General features: G+C 34.9%; 2 protein-coding genes across 4 annotated transcripts; one reads left to right on the top strand and one right to left on the bottom strand.

The window, feature by feature from the left end:
* The first annotated feature begins 2,289 nt into the window (after nt 1-2,289).
* Nucleotides 2,290-7,642, top strand: LOC115977499 (serine/threonine-protein kinase SRK2A-like). 2 transcript variants are annotated; one of them, XM_031099380.1, is made up of 9 exons: nt 2,290-2,708; nt 3,137-3,211; nt 3,376-3,477; nt 3,659-3,712; nt 3,800-3,892; nt 3,981-4,073; nt 5,628-5,732; nt 5,820-5,918; nt 6,904-7,642. In XM_031099380.1, exons 1-9 carry the CDS (start codon nt 2,589-2,591, stop codon nt 7,222-7,224), a joined length of 1,062 nt encoding a protein of 353 aa, XP_030955240.1. In that variant the 5' UTR covers nt 2,290-2,588; the 3' UTR covers nt 7,225-7,642. The 2 variants fall into 2 exon arrangements, with proteins under 2 accessions (XP_030955240.1, XP_030955239.1); XM_031099379.1 differs by having other exon boundaries at nt 3,659-3,892.
* A 2,461-nt stretch (nt 7,643-10,103) lies between these two features.
* LOC115977498 (thiamine biosynthetic bifunctional enzyme TH1, chloroplastic) lies at nt 10,104-17,999 on the bottom strand. Of its 2 annotated transcripts, XM_031099377.1 has the most exons (10): nt 17,895-17,999; nt 16,358-16,648; nt 15,974-16,048; nt 15,260-15,335; nt 15,095-15,170; nt 14,585-14,719; nt 14,018-14,082; nt 13,771-13,898; nt 12,965-13,221; nt 10,104-11,061 (listed from the first exon to the last, which is right to left on the bottom strand). In XM_031099377.1, exons 1-10 carry the CDS (start codon nt 17,943-17,945, stop codon nt 10,524-10,526), a joined length of 1,692 nt encoding a protein of 563 aa, XP_030955237.1. In that variant the 5' UTR covers nt 17,946-17,999; the 3' UTR covers nt 10,104-10,523. The 2 variants fall into 2 exon arrangements, with proteins under 2 accessions (XP_030955237.1, XP_030955238.1); XM_031099378.1 differs by lacking the exon at nt 15,974-16,048.
* Between the last annotated feature and the right edge of the window lie 3,920 nt (nt 18,000-21,919).

Below are 21,919 nucleotides of genomic sequence, written 5' to 3'. Positions count from 1 at the left end.
ATTGCTCTGATGAAGAATGGCACTGGAGATGGAGATCGTGGGTATGGCGGAATGATTATGATTTTGAAGGAAGCCGAAAGGTTTATGTGTAAGGGGAATGACCCCCTATCCTATTTAAACAGAGAGCAAACCGGTAGCATTTAATCCATGCAAGTTTCCCAGGAATGCTACGGACAAGGCAGACCTGGCTCAATTTCCAACCTCATTCGCAGCCGTAGGATCTGAAGATTCTCGTGAAGGCGCGCCTCGTATACTGGAGCATCAAAGGACTCCACGTGAGTGAATAAAGGAATGCCTCTTGATTTGGCGCGTCTCACATGTAAGTGGGAAAACACAAATATTAGTGGAAGTACAGAATCCGAGTAAGCCATGATGTGGACCTTACTTCACCAAAACCCTCCTCCCCAACAACAAGGCTGGGCAGTAGGATTTTGAGGGGCTGTTGTGGGGCCTAAATCTGCGGTCCCAGCCCACCTTGTATTAAGGGCCCAAAGCCCAGGTCTAAGAGCCCTGCTACCCAGGACGTATGGTGAAAATCCCTTAAAAGCCCAAGAATGTGGCCGAGGAGGATCTCACAGTCAACGCCTCATAGAACCCCTGAAGAAAAGGACAAACTCAGTACAAGAGCAGTACAAGCGAGAAAGCTGCCAACGCCATAACGTGGAGCCCAGCACCTGACAAGCCCATACCCCATACTATGCTATTCAGCTTTTCCCAACCACTTTGCCGTGAGGATTGATAGGACGAGTAATTGCCCCAAACAAGGAAAGACTGACGCGTGGGAGAAGAACAGGAAGCGAATGCTAGTATAAAAGGGAAAGAGAGCTAAAAAGCGAAGGGGGGGGGGGAGCAAAAGTAAGAAAAGGAGGAAGAATGGTGAGAATGTAATGCTCCTCGGACTAATTCCGAGGAGCCAAACCTCTTAAACCATATCGATGTAAGACTCAGTCATACTGTCCAAACCTGCCTTTATATTAGCTCTCGTGAAACCGGACCAGACTGCTGCCCAGCGCTCAAGGGCAGGCCTTTCCAAACCCACTATCTACAAATCATATTGTTCGGACCCTTTACACATGAGTCCAACGTCATCCTTGGGTCGTTAAAAATCGTGTCCTTACAATATTAATTATGTTTAAATTTTCTAAAAATCATTTTTTTAGAGTTTCAACCTATAGCGTCTGCTCCTGATGATATTGATAACTCTTTATCATCAAACCAATACATCAATTGGTTTTTTGTATAGGTGGAGATTAAACTTTAGATCTCTTATTCAATCATCAGAAACTTTACCATTAAGTTAAAATTTAGCTACAAAATTGATTGTAATCGAAGGTTACAAACTTACCCAATATTTTTTTAGTGGAAGTAAATTTTGATAAATCCATCATTTGATTATATATTCTTCTTATATCATTCATACTTGCAAAATTTATAAAAAAAATTAAAGATCAATAGCTATGTCATCAATAAATTGTTTAAATTGCAAGTTTTTGTAATTTAAAATTATGCATAAAATATAAGCTTATAGATCATATAATAAATAATATCTAAGTGACACAAATTTTGACATGTATATTTAGAATATAAAGAATATGTAATTCAGCGGTTAAATTTTCAAAATATATAATAATATTTATTTTATTAAGTAAATTTGTAACCTTATGTTATAACCAATTTTGTAACTAAACTTTGTTCTTACCGTTATACAATCTATTAAAATATTGTTACATCATATTTTTTATATATAGTAACAATAAATAATTATATACACAAAAGCAATTATAATAAATAATAGATACTTATCAATAACTATCAATACTCAATAGTTATCAAACTCCATACTTAGAAAAAATAAAACAAAAAAAGGGATCACATTCTATTAAATATCATTACATATTACACTAATAATTTTTTATGGTACCCAATAAAAATATTATTATACATTACACAAATCACTCACTAATAATTTTTTATTATGGTACCCGAAGGAATATATATATTTTTTAGTTTTGAGAATCAAATTATTATTATTATTATTTTTTTTTTTTTTGAGAAGAAGTTTTGAGAATTAAAATAAAAGTACTAATAATATATTGGGCAATCCCTTATTAGCATTATGATAATCACCCGCCGATAGGCGCGTGTTCCGCATTTAACGTCCAGATAATCCGCTAGGCGCGTGTTCCCCCATCTCTCTATTCCGCGTGTCTTACACGCTCCATCTCTCTCTCCGAGGTTGTTTCTTATTAGTATTTGTTGTCCTATACATATATACATAATACAGTTCTTACTTAAGGACACCTTAAAAACATTACACACACAATTACAGTTTCGAATCTCTCTCTCTCTCTGATTCTTTGCTTTGCTTCGCCTCGCTTCTAATCCCCACTCTCTATCTCTCTCTCTCTTATATTCCCAAATTAATTTTAGTCTCTAAAATCAAACACCATTGCCACCCAATCTTCTTCTTGAGCTGAAAACCATGAATTAAGCCTCAATTTTTTTTTTTTTTTAAGTCCAAAATTGAAATTAGGGTTTGTGAATACAATTATAATCACTGGGTTTGATAGAAGAGGGAGAAAAAAAAAATGGAAAAGTACGAGCTTGTGAAGGATATAGGTGCTGGGAATTTCGGGGTGGCTAGGCTCATGAGGAACAAAGAGACCAAAGAACTCGTTGCCATGAAATACATCGAGCGTGGTCACAAGGTACGTGCTTTTTTTTTTTTTTTTTTTTCCAATTCATAAAATTGAAAAATATAAAATACCCATGTTAGATTTTGCCTCGAAATTCTTGATTTTTTTGCTTTTGCATTAGTTTGGTTTTTTAGAGCAAAAGGAACAACCCAATATGACTCCACTTGTGTGCGTATGTGTTTAGTGTCATATATTTTGTTTACGGCTCGGAAAAAGAGGAGGGTTGCGATAGGTTGACGGCCACTCTATTATGAATAGATCCAGCCTATGATACATGTGGCTGACCCTGACTAGTCTATTGAGGATCATAGCCGATCCCAAAAAGTCTTGGGACTAATGCTTGGTTGATGTTGTTGTTGTCGTATAATTTCACTGTATATGTGTGTGTATGTGTTTGTATAGCTTCTGATTGGTTGTTTTATTTGCTTGTTTGGTTGTAGATTGATGAGAATGTGGCTAGAGAAATCATAAATCACAGATCCCTTCGCCATCCCAACATAATTCGATTCAAGGAGGTTTGTCTGCTTGTTAAACTTTTGCTTTTTATGAATAAATAAATAAATATATATATATATGTATATGTATATATATGGGTTTTGTTTGAGTATGTAGGATAAGTTTGGATTCTATCATAATTATTTTCAGTGGTGAAATTTGGGGGGTTTTTTTGGATTTGTAGGTGGTTTTGACTCCGACCCATCTTGCCATCGTGATGGAGTATGCTGCGGGTGGAGAGCTATTTGAGCGAATTTGCTCTGCTGGAAGGTTTAGTGAAGATGAGGTTTGATCATTTTTCTTGACTGATAGCAAGCTCCATCTTTGTAAATTTCTGGTTTTGTGATTGTGGGTTTGTAGTATCATGTTTGTTTGCTGAGAATGTGTAGGAAAAGAATATAAAAATATTCCCCTTTAGTTTCAATACTATGAATAAGATTCATGTATTTTCCTTTGCATCTTATCAGGCCAGATATTTTTTCCAGCAGCTTATATCAGGAGTTTGTTACTGTCACTCTATGGTAATAAATACAAAGATATTTAGAATTATTTCTGTTTCCTTTCTCTGCTTGGTTTTGACTTTTCCTTTAATTTACTTTGTCTTGAAGCAAATATGCCATAGAGATTTGAAGCTGGAGAACACCTTATTGGATGGAAGCCCAGCTCCACGTCTGAAGATTTGTGATTTTGGTTATTCAAAGGTTTAATTTCAGATTCAACTTGGTATGGGAAGTTTTTCTCTTGGGTATATGTGAAATTTTTTTCCTTTGATTAGTTTTATTTGTGCAGTCATCTCTGCTGCATTCAAGACCCAAGTCAACTGTCGGAACTCCAGCATATATTGCACCTGAGGTTCTTTCTCGGAGAGAGTATGATGGCAAGGTTTGTTGTCCCCTTACATCGTGCATTAACCCTAGTTGCATGCCTCATTTTTATTTGTTTTTCTGTTAGTAAGTCAGATTTGGATTTACTTTGTCTTTAGATGATTTATGCATTCTAATTGAATAACAATGTGTGGTTATGAGTTGAAAAGTTTCCCTTTAAACTTATAAAAATTTATTATTTTTTGAGCGAGAATGGTGTTATAAAAATTTATTATTTTTTGAGCCAGAATGGTGTTTTAAGGACTGGGATTTACACTGGGTTGATGAGTTAAAGCCTGAAAGAATACAATGGAAGTTGTGAGATATATGTCATGCTCTTTCTTTGGTTATAGTCAGCCCAAAACCCTAAAGGAACCCACTACCCGGTTACTTTAGCCCTGTAACCAAAGCATAAAAAAACCGTTATAATGTACTTTTGGCTATCTGCAGATGCCCTTGACCCAATAAGGAAAGCAATAATTATACAAGTTAATTTCTCCTGGCACTATTTTCAGTTAAAAGAAATTATTTATACAGATTTCACCAACTAGTAACCTCTCGAACAAGGCTGAATATTTCAGCACCATAAAGCTAAAGCTTGTGCAGTCTTGTCTACATTCCATCAAAATAAATAAGCAAACAAAATGCAGTTGTGTACACTTCAGCATTTTTGGAGAATGATTATATGAAAGAATCGGTAAATTTGATAATTGAGACACTTTGCTGACTACATTAGTATTTATCTATAAGGAATTTATTGGTATGCTGCAGATTAGCATGATAAACATTTACATTTGGCAAATTCTGTTTCCCATCAACCTTTCAGATGAACCATTTTCCTTCAAACTTGCTCCATATCATATCCAGATTACATTCTGCTTTGAAGACCTCATGCATGAGCCTTGTGCTGATCATCTTAGCCATTGAGTTTCTGCTTGCCCGTGTTCTTGTTTAAGTAAATTATAAATCACCTATTGGCCCCAGAACTTTGATTTTTTCAGAAGAGGTGGGCACCACTCATATGAAGCAACAAATAATAATGCTTATAGTTAAAAGCATTAAGGACTATGGTCATGATCTTTGTGTATTTCAATGAAAAGGCAATAGCAGAGTACACAATGAGGTTTGCCCCCTGGCATTCCTTCCCCCACCTATTCCATTTGTGTCTCCTTTAAGCCCCCCTGGCAGGCTGGTGGAGCATTTTCACATGTGATCCTTTTTATATTTATTTCTCTTGTTTCTGGCATATAGTTATGCCTGTCAATGTGTTATAGAAATTGCCGATTTTAAATTTTTAATAGAAAAATATCCCACCATAGTTATGGATCAATTAAGGCCATCCCTTTTGTCATCAAATATTTGCTTTAGTCACTACAAAGCCCACTCACATATTAGACACTTTCAGAAGGCAAACATTCAAACTCTTCTCCAGCCTGTGAAGTACAAAAAGTTGTTAAACTATGTTCTGCTCTCTTGTTTGACAAGTATCTTTGTTTATTTATTTTGTGTGCGCAAAGGATATAATATCATTTACTTTGCTGGTCATATATAATTTTTCTTTTTGTTTATTCAGTTGGCAGATGTATGGTCATGTGGAGTGACTCTGTATGTTATGCTGGTGGGAGCATACCCATTTGAAGATCCAGCAGACCCTAAGAATTTCAGGAAAACCATTAATGTAATATATCTTCATTTTGGCTGTCCTTAATATTTATAAGTTTCTTATTTTAACAGTTGAATAGCTTCCTTTATCATTCTTATGCAGCGAATAATGGCTGTTCAATACAAGATTCCAGACTATGTTCACATATCTCAAGAATGTAAACATCTCCTTTCGCGCATTTTTGTTGCAAGTCCTTCAAGGGTACGTATGAGACTGAGTTGCTGATCTTTACTAAGAAATTCGATCTACTTAGTTGGAAAGACATGAATGACATATTCATACTTGTTCTCAAACGCTGCTTTTTCCCCCCTTAAAATAAATCTGAAATGTATTGAGAAAATTTGAGGTTTTAGTTTCTTGAAAAATTCTGGCCTTCTAGGAACAGAAACATTTCTCTCTCTGACATAAGACAAAACCAAAACTTTATGCAACGTGAAAAAATTAAACAACAATAAGAATAACCTAGGAGTCAGCACCTAAGGTTGCTTGGAGTTAGTACCTAACAGGATAGAAAACCTAGGAATCAGCACCTAGGAAATAATTCCAAGAGAAACAAGCAAACTGTGAACTTCCTCCCTCCATAGGAGTACAATGCTGTCCCCATATAGACCATGCCCGAATCCCAATTCTAGTTGACTAAGGAAACCTAATTCTAAATGACTTGGTTTAATCCATTTGTTGAATTACAAAAGTACCCTTGACTATAGGATATTAAATAAGATACTAATTAACCAAAGTGACTACTGCTTGTATTGTGCCTTTTCGGTATTTCTTTAGAGACAAGCATGTGGCTATTCCATTTGATCAAACTATACTACGAATAATCCAAGATCATTTGAAGTGCACAGTGTGCATTTTTTTTTTTTTTTTAAAGATGCTCAGTTTTCCTTTTTTAAAAAGTTATATAACTCAACAGGCACAAGTATGGTGTGTAGGACCTGTTTTATGGAGTATAGGAGAGATATTGTTGTCTAACAGGAGTAAGAGATAGACATGGCTCCTATGTGGGAATAATTGTTTTATTTGGTCCATGTTCTTGATCGATTTACTGTTATTGATGAAGTGCCCTGTCGCCCACGTTGATGTCATTCATCATTTATGATAAATATATCGGGAAATTATGGTTTATACTTTATATCATGTTTGCTTTCTTTCTTTTTATTTTTTCTTTTCTTCTTCTTTTCAGAGGATCACCATTAAAGAAATCAAGAGCCACCCATGGTTTCTGAAGAACTTGCCAAGGGAACTAACAGAACCAGCTCAAGCAATGTACTACAAGAAAGAAAATCCAAGCTTTTCCCTCCAAAGTGTTCAAGATATAACAAAAATTGTTGAAGAGGCCCGAATTCCTCCACCAGCTTCCCGATCGGTTGGAGGCTTTGGCTGGGGAGGAGAAGAAGATGGTGATACTAAGGAAGAAGATGCTGCAGCTAAGGATGAGGAAGAAGATGAATATGAAAAGAAAGTCAAGGAGGCACAGGAAAATGGAGATGTTCAAGTCAGTTGAGGACCTACTTTATTGCTTCTTAATTATTAGAGACCTAAAGAGTTTTGGTTCTTGAATATCTCTTGATTTCAGAATGGTTTTGTGTTGTATAAAATTCAGTTTTCTGCTCAGCACATGGTGTTGAATAAATGTTTGTAAATTTATAGTGTTGTCGTAAAGTCTCTGAATTTAAATTTTATCTTCGAGTATATTAGGCTTTTAAACACCCCCCCTTTTTTCCAAAAAACAGGTTTAGTATTTTGTTTACTTCCACCCCCCCCCCCCCCCCTTCTCTACTGGGGTTTGGAGAGGGGGGAGGGGTTGAGCTGTAAGATTAACCTTAAAAGGTTTTGTATGGTCTGCAGGTTCTACCAAAGAACCTGAAATTGTTGTAAGACTATTTAACTCCCTTAAGTTGTATGTAAGGAGGCTTGGCTGTTAAAAGTAACCATTTCAATAAAAGTCTCTTAGTATATGCCAATTGAAAAGCATAATGTCTTTCTGCTGAGGACTTTGAATTCCAGGATATGCCATACCAACAAATGAATTGATGCATGATTTATTGAAAGAAAAAGGACCTCTAATATAAATCAAAGCAATGAATTGAGCTTTGGAAGGCCACTTTGCGCATCTGCCAAACCCCAAATAATTATCTCATTTTGTGTGAAATTCACAAAATGTGAGAAGAATGATGCATAAGATACATTCTTATTAATAGAGAGGGAAGTTTTTTTATTTTTTTTTATTTTTTTTATTTTTTATTTGAGATGAAATTATACTCAATATAAGTGTGTGTGAGTGAGGCTTTTTCTTAAAAACTTAAACTCCGGTTCTTACCTTTCATATGGCACATGCATTTTCACTTGCGAAGTAACTACTACACAAACGTTGCATGGTAAGAGAGGGAAGTCTTGGACATTTTGGAGAACACTTGGTGAACTAAATAACTAATGAATAAAAGGCACTACTTGAGATCTCAAGTTTTTCTATCTGTTTGGTTGTAAAAAGAAAATTACTCTTTTTTACAGCCAGTTAAAATATATGAACTTTCCTCCATCTGACTAATTCTTCTTCTTCATGGTGGATCATTGATGTTACAATACGTTGTTTTCTTTAGCTATCAACTTTTGGCAAAATGACCCAAAAAAAAAAGAAGAAATAGTGGACGATGGAAATATTCTTCGGACCATACTTGCCACTTGCAAGGCAATGAAAGAAAGAAAGTGACTTGGAAATAAAGAAGGGTCTTTAGTCTTGGGTCTTTCCTTTACTAGTCGTTATGGTCGTCCTAGTTAATGTCAGACCTTGTGTTAGGCATTGCGTGTGGTGTTAAAGAGACATTAATTGCATGGCGTGTTGACGTGTCTTTTTGGGAAAAAAAAAAAGAGACATTAATGGTCATAAATAACGCCGTTTGATTTGGTGGTAGAAGTCATACATCGTTTGATACAGGGTGTTCTGTAGTGGTTTGATTTTGGATCATTTTTAGCACCGAGGTGTGTTGTTGGGTCGTTACTTCAAGTTTTGTACCCCGACACAGCTTGCTTGGAAGTCATGGCAAGCTTTTATCCTGATTGTACTTTACAGTGTGGTTTAGTTTAAATCATAATTACATCGCATCTTATTTTTACGATTACATATATGATGCAGTGCAGTTTAAAGTTTAATCAAAATCATAACTACACTGCACCTCATTTTTGTGGTCACACATGTAGTATATAAAATGCAATTTGAACGGTTTAAAGTCGGTATATTTTTCAAATTTTGAACTTTTCCTACTTAATCCAAAACTAATTTTTCCCCTCGTTTTGGGCCAAGTTTTAAACTATTGAACATTTTGGGCTGACTTTCCTAATCAACACTTGCTAGGATTATCATTTTTTTTTTTTTTAACTAGGGTTATTAAACTATTAATAATATATTTAATATTAAAAATAAATTGCGGTGCAGTTTGTACAGTTTTCTTATTATAAAACCATAAATCGCACTACACCATATGGTGTGGTGCACTATTACCTGCGGTGCAGTGGGGTTAAGCTATTTTGTGGGCGGTTTTGGTGGTTTGGTGAACACCTTTGGTTTGATATATTATTCTTGGCAAACATTGAGTGGTGTAGGGCACTTCAACAAATGTGTTGTGCCTACAATAATACTCCTAGCAAAGCTCTAGTGAAATATGTGGTGTTTCAACAAATTTATTGTGTCTACAACAATAACCTTATTGAAGCATAAAATACATGGTATTCTTCTTAAAATCATGTAAAATCGAAGAGCCGACCCTAGAGACCTTTTTCTATTCATCCAAAAAATAATATTAATAACTGTTATGAATTGACCTTCAACAGGTAATTAATTCTGTTCTTATGGCTGTGCCAAAAGTGGAATATTATTTGCAATTTACCATTCTGGATTATTGCTTATGTAACAAAAATAAGCCCATTGGTCAATGCTGGTCTTCCACTAATGATTTCAGCCTCTTTATTTTCTTGGTAAGATTTGAACTCTAAGCTTTTTAAGCTTATTTGTCTATTTGATTGTTTCGTTCAAAGGGAGTAGTTGACAAATTAATGAGCCTCTCTAAAGTTCTAAACTTCTCTGGATTTGCTTGTGTTGGGCTTAGGTTAATGTAGTTTTGGAATTTAAGATTTATAATTTTAGTGGATTATGGTCCAAATATCAATGGAAGATTTGGTAGGAAGAGGGAAAAGGTTTGATTTACTGTTCAAATAATGCTGGTCTTCCACTTTAGTAACAAAACGTGCCCGTTGTACTAGCAACTTTTTCTGGTTGCATTTGTGGACTCTTGTCGATATATTTTCTACATTCTTTTACCTAGCAAAATAATATTTATCATACTCCAAAGGCAGCAGCAGCAGCAGCTTGCTTACAGACTCTACACATTAAGCAACTGAAAAGCAACATATTCATCAAATTTTAGATGGACTATCCAAGCAAAACCCATGATAATAATCCTCAAAAGCTAATTCATCTTTTACAAGTACAACATATGGTTGGCTCAAATTAAGGCAACGACTTGCCTTTTGTCGATTGCAACAAAAATCATGGGCCAAAACACAACCAAGGCCATGAAGTATGATACAAACAGCATGTCCATTTGTGCCTTTCCCACATCAACTGTTCTCATTTGGACTAGAAGAACCAACGAAAGTAGTCAAGAAAACAAAAGGTCATAAAATGAATGTGATCGATCTCTTTTACCAATAATATAATATTTGAATATAATTGAAAGATGCATTCAGCCCCAGAATCTCTCTACTGGTGTGATACCTTAAATCTGCAGAGCATGATCCAAACTAGCTTCAATATGTTCTCTGCATTGACATTGACTCTGTTAGAATCGCACGCAACTTCCTAGTCTCTGAAAGAATACATTCCCTATCAAAAAGAGCTGAGACAACAGCAACTCCTTTCAGATTCGGCACACCAATTTCCATCACAGAACTTGCATTTGAAGCACCAATACCACCAATCGCAACCACAGGTAACTTAGAAGCTACACAAACAGTTTTCAACCCATCCAGACCAACAGTTAGATTGTTTTCCTTTGTATTAGTTGGATATACGCCACCACACCCAATGTAGTCAGCACCATCAATCCATGCCTGATGGGCTTGCTCGGGTGTCTTGCATGATACACCAATGATCTTATCAGGGCCAAGAAGAGTACGGGCCACACAAGCAGGCATGTCTGACTGACCAACATGAACACCATCAGCATCACAAGCAAGCGCAACATCAATGCGGTCATTAATCAGTAAAGGTACTCCATGTGAATGGCATATTTTGAGACACGCTTTTGCTGCTTCCAAAAATTCCTGTGTTTCAGCATCCTTTTCCCTGATAAAGCAAGTCAAATAATGTCAATAACAAAAACGTTGTGATCATTAGCAAAATATCTTGCACAGACAACCTCCTTCATGGATAGGTCAAGCTAAGAAAGTATAAAACAGTTAAATTCTAGGGAACCTCCTAAGCTCTTAGAAGAAAGTGAACAAATAACAATGCTATTTCCACTCAACGACTCAAGTTGAGAACATATAAGAGCAATAATAAAACATTTCAAACTTGTGTGCCACTGTTAAGTCTGTTATAAATTCATTGAAATTAGTGTCCGTTTGGCATGATTAATTTTGCCAATTTATTTTACTATTTAACTTATTTTTGCTACTATTTATAGGTCTCACTGCACTTTTTGGTACTATTTATAAGTCCCACTGTACTATTTTAGCTAAATTTTATCTTTATCTACAGTACTTTCAACAAAAAGTTTTCAGTTTCAGCAAAATAAGCGAATCCCAACAGACCCTTAGAGTAGAAGGCATCTTTTAGTTACTTGTGAGAATCTAAGATTACATTCTATAGTCAGAATTTGCAGTTGCAGCAATAAATGATGGTTCGAAGCTTGCTACTTAAATTAAAGAAGGATTTAGTTTTTTCACTTGGGAGGATGTAAGAGCGTGGAGCAGAACACTGAGTTTTCAAACCATAATAAAGCTAGCCAGCCAAACAGCCAACTGAATATTTTATTAAAAAAGAAAGCAAACTGTAGAAAGTCACATTATAGTTGATATACTTTGCTCAACTAGTCACATCCTAGATCTAAATAATTTCTTTAGTGAAGTGAAATTTGTCTGAATTAGTAAACCAAACTGAGGTTTAACAAATCACTTGTAAATCTTTTTTTTTTTTTTTTTTTTGAGAAACAAAATCACTTGTAAATCTAAATAACTTTTTAACTTCAAGTCACACTCAATGTAACTTTTTCTCAATGTCACACTACTAGATGAATACTTTTAACAAATGAACTGCCAGATTACATTGTTCCATTACCTTTTATGCTAGCAAAATATCAAGATAATTAAGAATTAAGAACTATTTCATCTATAACATGTTCTAATTTCTTTTTCTTTTTCTTTTTTTAAATTATACAAAAAAATAATAATCTTAAACAATGTATGATTAATATGAAATTTGACATGCATCTTAAATACAAAGAGAACTTGTAATTTAATAGTGAGATTGTCAAACATTTGATAGTTATTGATAGTTTTTTTTTTTTTTTTTGGTGCTAAAGATAGTTATTTAGTTGTGTAACATTAACAAAAAGTTACACCAAGTATAACTTAAAACCCCCTTCCCCTCCCTCTCCCTCTCCCCTTCCCCAATCTTTTTTTTTCTTTGCAAATTATTTTTGAAGGAAAGGAATAGATGAAGGCTTTATAGATGTACCCTAAGCTAGGCTAAGACTGATTCCCATGAAGGCTTAAGAGGTCTAGAGGTGTAACTTAAAGCTGATTTGTCATATATATAGCTTCTTCTTTTTTACTACGGAGGTATAAATTTTATTAATGCATTACAAAACACAATAAAACAGCCACTAAACAACACATCAGCCAATAACAGATGGGAGAGATCAAGTCCAAAAACAAATGTTTTCTCATAAATATTGAAAAATGCGAGAGAGAGAGAGAGAGAGAGGCTAAATTTTAATTCTATTAAAAAAGTCAAGAACATGATTTGAAAGGGAGCAAGGCTAAATTGCAATTAATTGTATAAAATAAGTCAAGAATTAGATTTGAAGGGATTGTAGAATATTGCTGAAAATCCTTTGAGAAAACAGTTGGTATTCACATTTGTAAATTGGAAGATATCACTAGGATTATTGATATGAGGTATAAAGCCTAAACTAGATAAGAATTAGGATGTGACTAGTTGAGAAAGTATACAGAGAGTAACAAACCTCAATTGAATAATGGTTGCACCTCCGTCTATGGCAGCTTTAACAGCATCTGTAATGGAACGGCCCCACTTTTTATTCAACCTAGAGTCTGTAACAGCATACAGGAACAAGTCACTTGGATTAAATCCCACTTGCCTGCATGAATTATGAAGGTAACTCTTAAGCCTAAGTAGGTGGTCGAAGGGGCCTTGAGGCCCATTTCCAATGGCAATGTCTTTGCTGTAATCCAAAGCCGTCTTGATATAGTGTTTAGCTACCTGTCAAAAGATGGTGAATAAGAACTGTATATGGATCCTCCATTTTATTTAAACTCTCTCTCTCTCTCTCTCTCATATACAAAACACAGACAGCATCAACAATAAAGCATGACAGGAAAATAAAATTAAGCTGACAAACATCAATGTTCTAGCAAAATCCAAAAGGCCAAACACAATTCAGATTTATCTCTCTCTCTCTCTCTCTCTCAAACAAAACACAGACACACAGCATCAACAATAAGGCATGACAGGAAAATAAAATTAAGCTGGCAAACATCAATGTTAAAGCAAAATCCAAAAGGCCAAACACATTTCAGATTTATTTGACAAACATTTCATATATTCATTGCCAAACATTAATTCCACACAGCAAGTCTTGTCTCACCAGCTAGACCATAGAAAAAGATTAGAAACTAACAATGTTTCTCTAATTCATAAAATGTTGCTTGCTAAGTAGTGCTCAGCGGAGAAAATTCACTTGCAAACCAAAGTACCTGCATCAATTAAGTAACAGAACTTGGAACAAGAAAACAAAAATTATGTACTCACCTTAACAGCTGGCAGCATGGAAGAGCCTTTTGCCAGCTCAGCCGCTATACATGAAGCCAAGCTGCAACCAGTACCATGAGTGTTGCGAGTTTTAATGCGCAAGGAATGCAGCTCATGGAAGTCCTTACCTGCATAATCAATTATAAAAATTGAGTTTGTTATTAATATGAAATACTTGGACATATATTAAACTAGAGGAAGCAAAATTACCATTAATTCTGAAGGATTCTAAGTAGTTTAAGCTTACCATCAAAGAAAATATCAACAGCATCCAATGAATCAGGGAGGTCACCACCTTTGACAAGTACATTTCTGAATTCCAAATTAACAGTTTGTGTAAAGTTTAAACACCACTAATTTTTCAACAAAGATTAATTTTAGCTATTCCTTCCTAGCTCAAGCTAATGCATCCATTTTGTCAAAAAAGATTTTTGTCTTATGAAGTCAAAGCCCATGACATAAGCAAAAATGGCAAATAGAACTATGAAATGCTATTTCTTATGAGAAAAAAAAAATTAGTGCAGAACAACTTAAATGCGTTGGGTTGATATTAGTAGGTAAGTAATATTTCACGCCCATCCCAGCAATAATGTGCAGATATGACAACTTGGTCCTTTGACTCATTTTGAATATTCAAGTATTACACTTATTTGGCAGAGCATCACTTGGGATAGATAAATCTTTTCTGGTATGATTGATGTCCAGAAACATAAGAAAACTGTAACGTGTCTATGTAGCTAGTTGTGAAATACAACAGTCAACTAATCAGGAGAGAGAGAACTAAAAATTCAAAAAGAATTTTCTAATAACTAACCGTGGGCCCATGTCATGCAACAGTTTTGCAGCAGAACACATGTCAGCGACCGTTTCTAGTTGCTGACCACCAAGTAACGCAGATGCCTCTTTTAAATTTGGCGTGACTATATCAGCGATAGGAAGAAGCTGCTCTCTGCATTTGGGAACCAGAAAAGCACAATTATCAATGACTTACAAAAGAGACAATTTTGGAAGGAAATAAAACAAGCATGGGACTTCTTCCTTTCTTGAACAATTACTATGAAAAAGATAATGCAATCATTTCTGATTCAAATTGGCGTAGAATTAGAAAAGATGGAAAGCTTTGAGAGACAATAGAGATGTGTGAACATGTAAGGGGCAAAAAATAATGTCTATGCAGAGGACTTAGGTGAAAAAGAGAACACACTAACCGCAAAACACATAATTGAAAAGATTGTCAAATTGGCTAATGTGGTTCACATAAAATTTGCAGAATCAGTTGGGAGAATCAATTTCACTTAATGTTACACAGAAAAGTTTAGCATACCTAAATCCATCAAGAATGGAAGGACCAGCTAGTACATCTCCACTTGTAGATACCATAACAGGATCAACCACTAAAGCTGCCTTCATTGATAGGACTAAGTCAAATAAAAAGCCTCTAGAATTTTATCTAAAATATTCACCATTAATTACCGACACTACTTTATACCTCGAACTGGAAACTCCCTTAGACCTTGACTAAGAACATTGACAATGCCAATAGAGGGTAGCATGCCTGTCTTCACCTGAGTACATTTCACGATCATGTCAGAATCAATTTATTATTACTAAACTTAACAAAATCATATTTGAAATGATTCTAATCAAACGTTGAGCCAAATGTCAGGACATGTTAAGTGGAAACCCAAGCTGACCAACTAACCACACATCCTACATCAAATTATCCAAGACGGCAAACTTTTTTTTTTTTTTTTTTATTCTTCCAGAGTATTATTTTTTGACAAGGAAAGACATTGCTATACAATCATTTGGAATTCTTGCGAGCAAAATTTCATTGAAAAAGACTACTTCATGCCAAAAGGGCACGAAGCAGCTAGAAAAGTACAAAGAAAAATAAAAACTATGTAAAAGATAAAAGAGACTATAAAATCAGAAGGGAGTCAACTTATCCCTCTACTGTGTACCAAAAACAAAACCAAATAATTTTATTAAAACATTCAAGATTTAAGTGGCATAAAAGATAGTCATTCTACTTTAAAATGATGAGGCAAATTAAATAGTCACACATAAGATTTAGAATAATCTAACAGACACAGACACAGACACGTGAGCTCCAATAATGATAAAAACAGGTCTTGACTCAGTACTTCCCACAAGATTGGCTTGGCATACGACTCATAGATCTAGTAGAAAGTAGACTTACAACATCAACTTGCATATCTGATAACACAGACTTAAGCTGCTCTGCCACGAAATCCTCAGGCACAACACTTACACCCTGACAATTGCAACAAAATTCACAAACACGTGCAAGTCTGAGAACTGTCTTATATAGGAAGACACCACATTATAAACCCTACATTCACTGAGATATATGGGGAGAATACAGAGAAATAAGACAGTTATAAACTTTTAGCTTTTACTTTTTTTATAAGACAAGTTGGTTTTTAATGTTGTTTTAATCTCTCAACAATTAAGCCAAAGATTTTCCATATCATGCTAAAGTAGAATGGAGCATCTGTTTTTAATGGACCTATATAATAAAACAAATGGAGCATAACTCAGAAAGACAATAACAAACAACAACCTGAACCCCAACAGTGTTCTGTGCAGTGACAGCCGTTATCACAGTGGAACAGTACACTCCTCGCGCTGCACAGGCCTTAAGATCAGCCTGGATTCCAGCACCAGCTCCCGAGTCAGAGCCAGCAACAGTTAGTACGTGTGGAATTTTCATCTTCTTAGAGTGATCACTAGTCATTGGAGCACTGTCTTCGCGCATCTCCACAAAAATTCGCGTTTGTAAGCTACTGTTGATTCTTGAATTTGTAAACGGTAAGCTCAAACCCAAAGATTGTTGAAACCCCTGTGGAGCACCCTGCAATAGGTTCAATGCCAAACAATTTCAAAGAAAAGTTTCAGTCCAAACTCAGAACAAGTCTTCAATAAGTCTAAGGGCACAACAAATTTCACAATTGCTGAGATGGTAGTTTGTGGTTGATGTGCAGTAAAAGTGATATCAATGGTGGTCTCATGTGAAAGTAATGCATTATAAATCGCAATCTGCCACCTCGACAAGTTGTGAAATTTATTACGTTTGTAGTATTGTTGATAAGTCTTAGGATACAATCCTTTGTTTGGTTCCCAAGAAGCTAAGAGAACCCTATTTGTATTTTTAGTTGTGGGGGTGAAATTTGATCCAAGTACAATTTTTTTCCCTCAAATTCAAAAAGTTGCAATTTAGTCCTAGAAAAATCTCAAAAGTATTAATTTCATCCCTCCATCCAACATGACGTAAAATAAATAAACCAATCAAGAAATAGATACCTTTTAAATCTTTCCATGATGAAAATTTTTTTGCAACCTTTTAAATTTCAGCCATTTTTAATGTTCTTCAGTTTGGAATTATGTTTGAAAAGAGAAACCAATCCAATTAAGCACCCAAACAAAATAGGAATTGATAAATTACTGATTGTCCCAAAAGCTTAAGCCGCTAAAAATGACGAATTTAATCATTATTCTAACGCTCCCCCTCAAAAGTGGGACCTAAAACTTGTGATTTTTCAGCCTTTTTTAAATGAGAGGTGAAGTGGAGACAAGGTTTGAACTTTGAACTCAATACCATCTGCTATGATACCATGACAGATAAATTACCCAATTGGCCTAAAAAGCTAAAGATTTTAGGAAATGGTGAATTTAAATTTAATCATTTAACTATTATTCTAGTAAATTAATTGAGAAAACCCTTTGAGCAATTCACAGTTCAGAGTCAATCTTTCTTTTCGTTTTCCCACATTTTCTTAGCAACCAAACACAACAGTCTTACCACAAAACTCAACCCAGAAACCGTAATTCTACTACAATTCATGCAAATCAGTTCTCACTCGATATAAACGTGAACACTATCAATAACTTAATAACGTATTCTTCTTCTTCTTCTTCTTCTTTTAATATTTTCGTGGAAAATTTTGACTCTTTTTTTTTTCTGAGCAACCAAACGGAATTTAATAAATAAATATATAAATAAATAAAGATTTTGACAGAAGTATTTAAAATCAAATAGTTGAAATGGACAATTTAAATTTTAAAAAACAAAAGGAGAGAATGTTTGTTGTGTTCTGTACCTTGGGGGATAGGAAGAGGCAAGAACTTGAGAGTCCCTGAGCGTAGGCCATGAAATAATACTTTTTTTTTTTAGGCTTGAAACAGTGAAAATCTACTGTCTCTCACCTTTTTTTTTTTTGGTTTATGATTGCTGACATGTACTGTTGTCATTGGAGTAAACTTTCTTAACATGGGTTCAAGTTTAGCTAACCAGTCTATTAAAAATCGATTAATGTCTTAGTTAGATGTTAAAAGTGCAATCATATTGAAGCGGACTTAAAATTTCATTTTACCTATCAAAAACATCACTTTTTTTTGGATTTGTGCCAATTATTGAGAATTATGTTCTATTTATAATTGAAATTCTCCAACTATGATTGGTAATAAACACTGGGGGCTTTGCAATATATTAGACTTATCTATTCGTGTGGAAGATTTTTATTTTATTATATATATAAGAAAATGATGTCTCAATCTTTGGTCATATAACTCCACTTCATATTGAAGATGCTCCAAAAATCCTATTAATCGATAGTGTGGTTGATTGAACTTAAGACTTTCAGATTTACATTACGTTCCAGACTAATAAGCCCACCACCCAGATCCCTTCATGTAGGGATGACAATGGGGTCAAGGTTAGGGCTAGGTCCAATCATGGGTGCCCCATCCGGCAATCCTTTTTGGGGCGGAGAAAACACATGTAGGGCAAGTTGATTTTTGGGTGTAGGTTGAAAATGTTTTACTAATCATACTAAGATTGATAAAATAAACATGAAATAAAAAGGTAAAAGAGTGACCGTAGAGTCCTTTGAGAGAATGTGAAAAAGTATTTTGAAAAGATAATGAAATATGTATAAAAAAGATTAATAAATTATAGTTAATATATGTACACAAATGATTAAATTATATTTATAAAAAAATGTAAATATATGTTAAATAAAATACTTATATATATATTCATTGGGAGTGAGGTGAGCAAAACCCCTCTCCGTCTTGCTAAACATATTTGATATTAATCAAATCAATGTTAATTTGATGAGTTACATACATAATCTAAAGAATTAGCTAATCAAATCAGAGTTAATTTCATATAGATAATCAAATTCATATCATAATTTGAGCATACAAAATGATAGTTTGAGACTTTGAGTGTTGGTTGGTATTTTGGATAGGGTTGGGCTTGAATTTGAGTGCGTGTTTTAGTATTTTAATTGAAAATGGGTTGGCTGGATTTTATTTGAGAGTGTGACTGTGTGAGCATGTCGGGCTAAGGGGCTGGCTTTGTTAGTTGAGTGTGTGGGCTTCACAAAGTTGGGGCCCAAGCTTTGTTAGATTGAATGTGGGCTTGTTTTGAGAGAGCTAGGTTCAAACCAATGGGTCACACGGGTTGGACTTAAGTTGAGAGAGGGCTGGATTTAAGTGTTGATTGGTATGTGGCTTGGCCCGTTAGGTTCACTTGGTCCAGTCGTGGGTTTCCACGAATAAAATGGATGCTAATTGTTCTTCTCTTTTTTTTTTTTTTTTGGTCAAAAGGCTGCATTATATTAGATTAACTAGTCACAAAAGGCAACATATTGGTTGTAAGCCTTAGAGAGTACAGACTGTGAACATCAGAGTTCAAAATTACATCAAGATCAGGTGAAGGGGGAACATTCAAAATAACAAAATCATTAATAGCATCATTAACCAAGGAACAAGCTTTCTTGGCAAGGCAGTCTGCTCCTCTGTTGGCTTCCCTATATACATGTCTGATCTTGGTCGGCTGAAACTGATTGAGTAGATACCTGTAGTCATTTAGGAGGGAAGTGTATGAGCTGTTAGGGGTTTTTCTTGATAAAACAAGATCTACAGTTACTTTAGCATCCAACTCCACTGCCAAGTGTGTGATTCCCACCTGAGAGGCAAGCCTGAGACCATCTCTAAGGGCCCAGAATTCAGCATTGATACTGGTAGTTACTCCAATGTATCGCATATAACCCTTTACCCACCTGCCATGCCCTTGGGAAAATGATTAATTTATATTGGAGATCCCTAGGGTTTTATGACCGTGGATAATAATGAGTGACCACTCATGGATAAAAATTTGTATTACATGTAACTTATATAGAATTCAAATCACCATACAACTTGATTCTAAATATATATATATATATATATATATATACACCATACAATTCATTTTTGAGACAATACAATATATGGTCCAAAGTTTTATACATAATAAGTGATTTTAGACCAGGGACGAAACTATGCGTGGACTAGGGGGCAATGGCCCCCTGGCCCAATAAGAAAAAGCAGAATATATAATATATAAAGCTTGTTTTTAAATTTCCATGTTCCATTTTTGTTCAATACTTCTATGCTTTCACAAAAAACTACACTTTTTTTATTCAAATTTTCAATAAAATTTTATTCTTTTTTGTGGATTTATGTCTGGGTTTTAAATAATTTATGAAATTTATCTTAAAATATTGGTATAGGATAATTGCAGTTTAAGTGTTTGATGAAGTTCCCCAAAAAAGTTTGGGATAAAAAAACACACACACACATATATACACATATATTCTTTTATAAGTTGCTTGGATAAAAAACATGGTTTTTGTAGGGATAGAGGGCCCACATACAGGTATTGGGTTATGAGTCGTGCTCGAGGACATCTAGTAGTCCGAGGACAAGTAAATACTAATGAAGGCATACAGGTTAATGGGTCATGGAAGAAGTCTAGTCATAAGGAGTTGAAAATGTTGTCCAAAGAGAAGTACCTCCTTGGCTAAATAGAGTAGAGGTCAAATGTCTGACCCTTCATCAAGAACAAGGCAATAGGCAATTATGCTGGTGAGGATAAACATCATATAAGGATAACACAAAAAAGAGTTGAGAAATATCTGAGAAAAAAACTGCTACCACTGTATTGAATGCTTTGTAGTGAACCCCCTGACCGCATTAATGTGGAGGTGATACTTGAACAGTAACATTTAGCCTTACAGCTACCCATAAAGACTTCAAGAAGGTGTTGATGGGACAAGTATCAAAACTAGCAATTCGATCTACACATGGAAGGTTGAGATGAAGGAAAGAAGGGGAATAAAAATGAGAAAAACCCCATTACAATGGGGATCATCAGAAAATCTAAAAAAAAAGTCATTGTATACTCAAGAACTGTAATTTTGAATAAGTCTAAGAAAAATATATAAGAACAAACCTTCCTCGGACTTGATCGATGAGAACTTTTATTGTTCAAAACTGTTTGATTTATGTCTTTCAGTAACAACTAACCTACTATGACCATTATTCACCAAACTCATTGAAAGTTCAATTTCAAGCCCACTTTCTACAAATCATTGTTTTGGGCTCTTTGGGCCATTAACCATCCATTTGGGTTTTAGGAGCAAATTGTGTCCTTACAGTTGTCTTTAGGTTAATCTAGAGCTACAATATAAAGGTTTAGGCTATAACAAATTTTTTAAGCATTTGGGTTTGAGTGTTGTAGGGGCCTTTTTTGCGTATTATGCGTTGGGCTGGACTGCCTCCTACGATAATAGGCTCGAATGTTTCTGAGTAAAGGAGTTGGGACTGGTCCAACTGTAACTCAACTTGAGCCAGTTTGTGCACAAACTATGCCTCGTCTGCCAGGAGTAGGCTTATGGCAAGCAAAACTGTTTCAGATGAGTTACGGCAGACATATATAATAATAATAACAAAAACATAGTACTCTGACTATTTAAATAAAATGGTAAAGTAATCCCTACTTATAAAACATGATTACAGTCGTGATAATGTCATTTACAGAGAAAGTAAAGAAGAAAGAAAAATAATATAAACTAATCAAGAATGGGCATAAAATCAAGTTTTAAGTTTGATCCGCATAAGCAAAACCAAAGAGGAGAGAACGCCACCTCTCAATGCAAATAATCTCCTAAGAAAAGATCCTATCGTGGGGATTAATGGTTTTAAGGGAGTCGGACCTGAATGGTTAATACCCAAAATGAATCCTTGTTATGTTTTGGAAGATAGCAAGATTTGAAGGGGGAGAGAGAGAAATCGA

This window comes from Quercus lobata, chromosome 2, assembly GCF_001633185.2.
Source record: "Quercus lobata isolate SW786 chromosome 2, ValleyOak3.0 Primary Assembly, whole genome shotgun sequence".
Lineage (NCBI taxonomy): Eukaryota > Viridiplantae > Streptophyta > Magnoliopsida > Fagales > Fagaceae > Quercus > Quercus lobata.
Note: the sequence above shows the minus strand (reverse complement) of the source record. Positions and strands in the feature narration are given on the sequence as shown.

Excerpts from the sequence above, each read along its gene's own strand:
- LOC115977499 (XM_031099379.1), top strand. The coding sequence starts at position 2,589 with ATGGAAAAGTACGAGCTTGTGAAGGATATAGGTGCTGGGAATTTCGGG. Across the intron at positions 2,709-3,136 it reads ACATCGAGCGTGGTCACAAG|ATTGATGAGAATGTGGCTAG; the intron begins GTACGTGCTTTT and ends GTTTGGTTGTAG. Across the intron at positions 3,478-3,658 it reads GAAGGTTTAGTGAAGATGAG|GCCAGATATTTTTTCCAGCA; the intron begins GTTTGATCATTT and ends GCATCTTATCAG.
- LOC115977498 (XM_031099377.1), bottom strand. The coding sequence starts at position 17,945 with ATGGCCTACGCTCAGGGACTCTCAAGTTCTTGCCTCTTCCTATCCCCC. Across the intron at positions 15,336-15,973 it reads CAGATATGCAAGTTGATGTT|GTGAAGACAGGCATGCTACC; the intron begins GTAAGTCTACTT and ends AAATGTACTCAG. Across the intron at positions 14,083-14,584 it reads TTGCATGACATGGGCCCACG|AAATGTACTTGTCAAAGGTG; the intron begins GTTAGTTATTAG and ends TTTGGAATTCAG.